At 41.0% G+C, this 9,667-nt stretch overlaps 1 protein-coding gene across 1 annotated transcript in view; it reads left to right on the forward strand.

The window, feature by feature from the left end:
- The window catches only part of LOC126198580 (malignant T-cell-amplified sequence 1 homolog), a 68,773-nt gene extending 60,203 nt beyond the window's left edge, over window positions 1-8,570 (forward strand). The window contains exons 5-6 of the mRNA XM_049935017.1: window positions 944-1,011; window positions 8,396-8,570. Of these exons, the coding sequence (XP_049790974.1) occupies window positions 944-1,011; window positions 8,396-8,477 (150 nt within the window). The 3' untranslated portion in view covers window positions 8,478-8,570. The remainder of the gene's footprint in view (window positions 1-943; window positions 1,012-8,395) is intronic.
- Window positions 8,571-9,667: the final 1,097 nt, after the last annotated feature.

The following is a 9,667-nucleotide window of genomic DNA, read 5'->3' on the forward strand; positions in this document are numbered from 1 at the left end:
TTGCTGCCTTCTGCCCTCCTCTGGGGTCCAGCGCCTCAATGTGTGCTGCCAGCCCTTCCTGCTATGCTTTGCTATCACCAGTGATTCCACTGTTGACTGGGTCAGTGCCCTCGGATCCATCAGAACCAGTGCCCCTGGCTGAGCAGCTAGCACGTTTACTGTCGGTACAGTTCCACAATGTTCAGGAACCAGAAGTCAAAATGCAACAAGTGCCTTTACCATCAGTCTTCTCTTATGGTGCTTTATGGGGGAGTGGCCAGTGCATGTCTCCATGGTTGCACCACTTCTGCCCTACTCACTGGTTCTGGCCCAGTATCTTCTTCCGTCACCACTGTCATTGTTCTCATATAGTGTTGGTTGCTATTGTCAGCAATTGCTTGCATCAGTACCTGGAACTGAGATTGTTTCTATGTTTGTCCCCCCCATTCGCAGCTACTGTTGCTGCCAATCTCAATTCTCAACTGTTGTTATCTTGTCTGTGGAAGGAGAATAAACTTTGGTCCATTGTGGCTGTGTTGTTATTTGTGTGTGTGTCTTACAGTACAATATGCTGTCAAGCTAGACTTTTACGAAAATTATAAAAAAAGTCATCCATTGAAAACCATCATAAAAAATGTAATTTTTCTCACAAGAGAGTTTCTTTAAATGCTCATTACAAAGAAACTACTCTGTGATATGATACTACTGTAACAAAAACATATCACATACTTTAAAACGAAGGTAAATGTCACATCTCAGTACTGCCACATAGTGGTTGGTTGTAAAAACGTAGAAGGTGGCCCTCAAATCTCATATTTAAATAAATTCTTGTAGACAGAAAAGATAACTACAACAATTTTAGTTCATGGTAATTGAAACATTTTCTCATAGTGTGTCTGTTTCATGGAGCTCCATTTATGCAGATATGTTTATTGTGTATGTATTTTTCTTAACAGTAATCTAGGCTGTGATGGCCGAAGGCAAACAGCATGCATTAGCAATAGGAATTACAACATTATCTACAGAAGACATGTAAGTATTTACCAGTAATGATTGGATCAATAATTCTGCAACGCTTAAAAGCAAGATTAAATTCAGTATGCAGTGTAGAAAATTCATATTTCGTGGCAGTAGTCAGTGTCATTGGAAACAGATTTTTATCTGGAATAAACACGCACACACTCTCTCTCTCTCTCTCTCTCTCTGTGTGTGTGTGTGTGTGTGTGTGTGTGTGTGTGTGTGTGTGTGTGTGAGAGAGAGAGAGAGAGAGAGAGAGAGAGAGAGAGAGAGAGAGAGAGATCTAATCCTTCTCAATTCATTGAGCTACCTTCTTTCAGCTATCACACTATCTTCATCTGGACAGGCTGTCAACCAGTCTATCCTATACAGCCCTGCTATGCATAGGATCTGCAGATGCTGTGGGAAACAGGAGATACCAAAATACACTGATTAACCTTGCAAGTGTCATTACAGACAGATAACATCTTGCCCTAGTAATTCGCAACAAAGTTTCTTATACCATTTTTTGTGACACCAATAAACCAATCACCACCACTGTGAGCAAATCATTGACTTATAGTCATCTGATGCCACAGACCTCAACAAAAATCAAACCCATTTTCCTTCAGGGTAGTAACCACATCTTGTGGTGCCCTCTGATGAGAGATACTCTCATACCCCAAAGTGGTGGTCTATCACCAGCTTGATATATGCAGTGCCCTAGTGCCTGTGCTTGATACAATCCTAGTCCTATGTCCCATGGCTGTGGATAACCCGAGTGGAAGACTTACAATAAGGCCTGATTATTGCTTTTTGTTCTCTGTTCTTTCTTCAGGCAGATGAGGGAACAGTACTGGAAGCTAGTTTTGATATAAGGGAAAAATAGTTTTCAAAACGGCTACCTTTATTTTCCTATCTTCCAGATTGTAACTGATTTCGGATTTTGTGTTTCCATTAGAAAATGTCCACCATGAGATTGAGCATAAAGGTGACTTTAAGATGGGACTGTTCACAGAGTAAAATTGACAGGTCTGATGGTAACATCTTGTCTCATACCACTGCATAATTATGACAACTTTAAAGCTGAAAACTAGTTCATTTGTTATTTTTCTCTTAGTGCTTATACCTGCTCCTATTTGATATATAGAAATTTCTGCTCGCTAAATTTCACTGTAGTTAAAATCTTCTGGGTTATTAGGCCGCGTCATGTTTCTTTTAAAATTTTCGACGTTTCGACCCCTCTGCTGGGATCTACCTCGGGATCTTTTGGTGTTCACTACTGCTGGAACACTCACACTAACACACGTAAAATGAGTTCGCCAGTTGGATGTGTGGAAAGGGGGAGTGGCCCTTCAACGGTGGGAGTGCAGGCAGGGGTAAAAGCATTTTGTGAAGTGGTGAAAATATACTTTTCGTGCAGATCACATGCAATGACAGAGGTCATATTGTTGTGAGAAAAACAGTCGTCTGCCTGCCACTATCTCATTGGCAGTGCATAACCAGCAGCTGACAATCTATATCATTTGCATACTGCTGCCAGAAACACGTAAATGCATCACTGGCACCAGTCTAGACTTACACTGTCTCCTGCAGAAATGTAAGAGGGTGCTTTGAAAAGTTCTCAGAACGGAATAGAAAAAAAGTACTTACATCACTGAAACTTTTTTTATTTTCCAGTATAGTCTCCTTGTAGATTTATGCACTTGCTCCAGCGATGTTCCAGGGGCTTGATCCCATCTTGAAAAAGTTTCCTCCAGGTCTGCAGAATAGTTATGAACTTCAGCTATCAATTCTTCGTTTGAAGTGAATCTTCATCCACCAATAAAAATTTTCAGTTTTGGGCAGAGATGGAAGAATGGCAGAGCCATATCTGGTGATTAAGGCCGGTATGGCAACAATTCATACTTTAGTGTAATTTTGCCATGGCAATGTCACGTGTGCAGGTGCACCTTAAGATTCGCAGCACCCATCTTGCAGATAATTTTTTCATTTCTAATTCTTCAATTAAAATGTGGTATACCCTGTCAGATGACATCTGGCAAGCATGAGCAATTTCACGCACTTTCAATTGGCGATCCTTCATGGCCCTTTTGTGCACTTCTGCAGTGATTTCTGGAGTAGTGACAGATCTTGTCCAACCACTGTGCAGATCATCATCTAAGCTCTCCTGACCAAATTTAAATTCATTTGTCCACTTGGCAACAGTTGAATATGAAGGAGCAGAGTCCTCCAGTGTATTCTGGAAATTGGCTTGAATGTCCTTTGCTTTCATGTTTCTTTGCGTAGTGCTTAATCACTGCTCGAATCTCTCTTTTTTTTTTTTTTTCCTTCTTCACAAATCACTATGCAAGAACAACAACAGAGCCATGTCACTGCAACAGCTCTCTTCCAAGAGCACAGGCATGGCACGTGTTTACAGGCAACAGTCCAATGAATATCACATGAACAACTTATTGCGCAAGTGCTGACCTCTCATGGTGATTCCGAGAGCTTTTCAAACCACCCTCATATGCTATTGTTAAGTATTTGCCCAATTTTAAAGTCAATTTGATCCCAAGTGCAAATGGATTCAGATAAAGTGCACTTTAAATGTGGTAAATGTTCATAAAAAGTCGAAGTATACAGTAAAGATCCCCATGATTGGCAGCAAGATGAGATTTACTCCCTGTTCACCACTCCCCAAGCTGGTGTTACCATTCCCCTTCGAAGCCTTCCATAGTGCTGCACTTGAGCAACAGTGAAGCTTGGATGGCTGTATCTTAGAGGGTGCAAATCATATGAAATTACAGTAACTAATACGTAAATGAAAGTTCGCAATCATGATTCAGTCCAATTCTTGAACTTTCGCTTGTCCTACGATCTAGCACTATCTCTTGGTGCTATCTCCACAGCTGGTCTTTCTGCTATAATTTTTTCTTGCAATAGCAATTGCAGTCAGTTCAATGTGATTTGTTTACCATTTACTTTGTGGTTAATTTTCTTTATCATTTCATCTGAATGTAATCCTGTTGTAAAGCTGATTAAAAGCTGGTAAGGTTTTCCACTGGTGTTCGGTACCTGAACAGATACCAAATTTTCCTTAGCAATGCGCTTCATAAATCATTGCATACTTATAAGTAAATGAAATACTGACTTGGGTTCAGAATCATGTAATTGTTTTTGAAGGACAATATTTTCACCTTCAAATGTTACCTTTACATAAAAAGCAGCATAAATTTATGTATACGGTATTCCAACATGTATGAGAACTTCTATTGCGAACCTAGTCAAATACAACAAAGGTTTGGGAGTTGAAAGAGTTTAATGCTATTTCCTCCTGTGTTTCAATAAATTGTCAATTTTTAAGTAAAGTATTAGAAATTTGTAGTGCCTAGTTCATAGTTTCTCATGTATCAAACCCTTGTACTAGTACCACGAGTCAGATGTCACATGATTGATCGAGCAAGATCAATGCTGTATTGAGCACTTCTGCATATTGGGAAATCTCAAGCCTATTTGAACTAAAGTATTATTCGCTAAGCTATACCCTTTAGAACAGAACTCTTCTAAGTAAATTTCTGTGAAACCACAATAACAAAAGTCAATAAAATTCTTCTGGGTTTGAGGGTGAGGAGGAAGGGTATTAGGAGTTCATTTAATGGTCTTTGCATTGCATGTTGTCATTGGTGGAAATGGGCATTTTCCATTTGAGTTTCCTTTACTGCTTCCCATTGTTGGAAATCGGCGAATAAGACACGGAGCGGCAACAACAGCATAGCATTGTTTACTAACTGCAACCGCAGGAATATGTGTGTACACGCTAGCAAAGCTTTGTTGCGAGAAAGGATCCACCACATTCGTGGTAGTCTCGACGCGAACAACATAAAACTGTGAACTGCACCTCTTTCTGAGTGGGAAACTGGATGAGGATGACTGGCAGAAGGTCAACAGTTTAACCTTTTAACAAGCCACAAGGTCAAGTGAAAGTACCAGTAGTCGCCAGGTGACGAAGTTTGACAAATTGCAACAGATGAAGGATCTATTCTAGACACGCGACGAACAGTGGTGAACCTCTCCAGTCACACCTTGAGCAGTGCAGCCACAAAAATTTTGGCCAAAGGGATGAACTATGCAATCACACCAGAACTAGTAGTACTGAAAGAATACATTATTGAATCAGTGGAGGCCTCAGTTAGTCATCTACCACAACCAGAAGCAGAGAAGATTCGACAATAAACCATGAGTCTTGGCCCACTCAAAGTCTCTGAAGCAAAACATCAGTAAGGAGGAATGTCATGCCGTCAAGAAGCTGAAGAACAACTCTCAGATAGTGGTAATACGGGCAGACAAGAGAAATGCCACTGTAGTGTTGGACACAGTAGATTACGACAAGCGGATGGAGGATCTTTTGAATGAACCCATTTACCATAAACTTAAGGGAGATCCGATGGCCAAGATAATGAAATCGATGCAAGCGCTGCTGAAGCAAACTAGGATGAAAGAGACTCATTCCACAAGTGCCACAGGCACCGAGAATATATGGTGTACCAAAGATCCACAAAGAAGCCTTTCCTTTACGGCCGATAGTGAGTATAAGGACTTCACCCATTTTATAGCACTTTTGAAAGAAAAGCGTGCATCGGATATGGATCTGATGGTCAGTTTTGACGTGAAGTCTTTGTTCACGAATGTACCCGTGGCGGACACCATGAACATCTTAGAGGAATGCACAGCACCTGACATCTGCGAGCTAGTGCACCACTGTTTGACAACCTCTTATTTCAGGTGGAAAGGGGATTTGTATGAGCAGACGGACGGTGTAGCTATGGGTTCCCTTCTTTTGCCGGCCGCAGCAGACATTTTTATGCGTTAGTTCGAAGAAATAGCACTCCAGTCCACACCATTACACTCAGAATGCTGGCTGATGTGTTGATGACACCTTTATCTGGCCACACGGAGAAGAGCAGCTTCAGAAATTTCACGAACATCTCACCCAGCTGCACAGCAAAATTCACTTTACCATGGAGATACAAAAGAACGGGGTATTGCCTTTTCTCGATATGGAAGTTTACCTAAGCCAGAGGGGAAGCTCAGACACAGAGTGTATAGGAAGCCCACCAACACGGACAGGTACCTGCATGCATCCTCCCACCACCATCCTATGCAAAAGAATTCTGCCCTGCAAACTTTAACTAAGAGAGCCTACAGTATCAGTGATGAACACAACCTGCAAGCTGAACTACAGAATCTCAGGTCCATTTTTGGAGCTAATGGCTACGACATAATGATGATACACAAAACCATGGCACTGAAGGAGGAGGGCAACAGGGAAATGCAGAACAAAGCACAGAACACTGTCGTGCTACCGTATGTACGGGGTGTTACTGAACGTCTGGGCAAAGTTCTCCGTCAGGCAGGCATTAAGCTGATTTTTCATAGCAACAACAAAATAACGGACATTCTGTGCTCGACGAAAGATGGAATTGACAAGTTTCATGCTGCCGGAGTTTATGAAATCGGGTGCGAATGAAGACTGGTGTATGTAGGTGAGATTGGGCATCCAATAAGCGCAAGGTTAACTGAACACGAGAGAGATATCCGCCTCAAACAGTACAACAAATCAGCGGTGGCAGAACATCAGGAGCAGTGCAGGATGGAAATCGAATTTCGAGAGGCCCGCGTACTGGCGAAACAGCTGTTTACTTTGAGGAGGAAGATTAGAGAGGCTATAGAAATAGCCAAGTGACCCCACAATATTAATAGAGAAGAGAGGTAGTGGCTTCCAGTGTCTTGGCTGCCAACTGTGACGGCTTTGCAGAAGGACAGCTCTTGCAGAGCAACAGATGCGTGGTAGGTCACAGCGGTACACAGAGCACTGACGCGGCCTAGTCGGTACTAGGCAGTTAGTAAACAACGCTACGCTGTTGTTGCCACTGTGTATCTTATCCGCCAATTTCCACCAGTGGCAAGCAGTAAAGGAAACTCCAATGGAAAATGCCTATTTCCGCCAATGACAACACACAATGCAAAGACCAATAAAATGAACTCCTAATACCCTTCCTCCTCACCCTCACATCAAATGACAGCACTCCTCCGTAGTATATAAGTATCCAAGCTAGTGCTCATTCATCAGTTAGCAATACACCCTGAGGAAGGCACCTTCGAACAGTCACTGAAACATCAGAATTTTACAGATGACGAGGTGACTTCAAACCCAGAAGAATTTTATTTACTGTGACAATGACCACGGAAGCCTACGTTTACACCTCAGTAACAAAAGTTTCATCTGTAAATATAAGACGCCCAGCATAGTAATCTATTAAACACTGTAAGAACATTTACCTCAGCAGCAATAGTTTAATCTGTGAATATAACACGACACTGTATTTTTTTCAAATGATGAATCTAGGGAAAAAAAACTTGGCGTATCATCAGGTAAATACAGTAATACATAATTTCCAAGTAATCTCTAGAGTTCATAGTTTGCAGTTGAGATTATATAATTTTTAGCAGAATACACAAGCCCTCATAATCTCGAGAGCTTGTAGTTTGCAGTTGAGATTATAATTTTTAGCAGAAAATGTTAGCAGATTCCCTGTCTTCCTCAGGTGTGTCGAACACAGAAATCAGTTGCTTGCTGTCTTGATTTTAAAACATGTAAATGTCACGTGACTAGGGCCTCCCGTCGGGTAGACCGTCCGCCGGATGCAAGTCTGTCGATTTGATGCCACTTTGGCGACTTGCGCGTCAATGGGGGTGAAATGAAGATGATTAGGACAACACAACACCCAGTCCCTGAGCGGATAAAATCTCTGACCCAGCCAGGAATCGAACCCGGGCCCTTAGGATTGACATTCTGTCACACTGACCCATCAGCTACCAGGGGCGGACGCTGTCTTGATTACAAATAAACTGTGAACTGGGCAGGTTGTATAGTGCTCATTTACAGTAGTCTTTATATTCTAGTGTCAACAATGTTGTTCTGTTGCAAGTCCAGTACTGGGTATTTCTCCTGTCTTTTGAGGTGATTTCTGACAATGTGATTGCAAACTTGATCACTTAAACTAAAGTCTCTGTTGCTGTTGATTGGGCATAACATCGTGTCCTTTAAATCCTCGTATGAAAATCTTCATGCACATGATATCCAGTTTATGGAGGCCTGAGGCACCATTATACGTAACAATTTTAAACAAGTCACCCAAAGTTTCCTCCAGCTGATGTATCTGCTGCATATGCATGCTTTAGAACAATTGCAGTGTTTGATATCTCTCTCTCTCTCTCTCTCTCTCTCTCTCTCTCTCTGTGTGTGTGTGTGTGTGTGTGTGTGTGTGTGTGTGTGTGTGTGTGTGTGTGTCTGAAATATAATTATATCGCCTGTGTATATATTGTATCATTAACTCTGCGTGTCTGTTAATTCTTTTATATCTTTCTTTTTCAGTGCAAAAGTGAACAAAGGCATTGGAGTAGAAAACTATCATTATTTAAATGATGGCCTGTGGCAAATGAAACCTGTAAAATGATGTGTGTTCTGCCTATTTATGTGAACTGACTTTTAAAAAGTGTTGTTGAAAACCAGCTGCGTGTAAATAAATTATTGTTTCTTGCTGCTGTCAGTATTTTTGTTAACAATAAATATTGCATCAGTCCTTTATATATGTTTACATAATTATGAAAAATGGTAACAGTGTGGAACAGCTAACAGTGTGTAGCTATAATGCCACATTTTTGTACAGTGTGAAGGAACTATCCAGCTTTCAAAAAGTGTGAAAAAAAGTCGTGCTTCTAACTCGATGACCTGCAGACATATGAAGAAGGCTTACAACACAGGGACATGAATGTTCAAGGATTCTCGAGGGCATAAAGTGATGTAGCAGTGACTCGAGTGAAGCAAATGGCTGGAAGTGTTAATTAGTTAATTCCGTATATACTTATGAAAGTTTTTAATTGCAATGGATGAGTCAGTTTGCAGGCTACATATTTAAGATTTGTGTGTATGGATAGATGCTGTCCATTTATAGAATACAATTATCATAGTGACTTAAATTTCATAAAAGATAGTGTTTCTACAGTACACATGCTACTAGTTTTTAATGAAGATTTGAATATGGAATAGGAGCAGTTGTCCACAAGAAACAATACTCTTTAGATTAATATTATGGAAAGGATAGTCGATACTCACCATATAACGAAACTGCTGAGTCACAGACAAGCTCAACAGAAAGACTGTCAGAAAATGAGCTTTCAGCCAACAAGGCCTAGTTAGAGATAGAACATTGTGCACATACACCACGCAAATGCAACTCATGTGCATGTGACTGCAGTCTCTGGCTGCTGAGGCCACAGTGCAAAAGTTGCATTAAACTGTTTTCTTTCAAATATATTCACATTTTTCCACACTGATATGAACATCAATTTCTCTGTGTGGATCACAAATCCATCAATGTTTCACTGTAACACAGGAACCAAATTAATGACAACACTCCTCCTCTTTCTTCTGATAGTATGGCCTCAGCAGCCAGAGGCTGTGTGTGTGTGTGTGTGTGTGTGTGTGTGTGTGTGTTCTATCTCTGATGAAGAACTTGATGGCCAAAAGCTCATTTTCTGGCTGTCTTTGTTGTGCCTATCTGTGACTCAGCATCTCCACTATATGGTGGGTAGCAACTATCCTTTTCATAATATTGTTACATTACATCCGGGATTTTCCTTTGTT

The sequence above is a fragment of the Schistocerca nitens genome, chromosome 8, assembly GCF_023898315.1.
Source record: "Schistocerca nitens isolate TAMUIC-IGC-003100 chromosome 8, iqSchNite1.1, whole genome shotgun sequence".
Lineage (NCBI taxonomy): Eukaryota > Metazoa > Arthropoda > Insecta > Orthoptera > Acrididae > Schistocerca > Schistocerca nitens.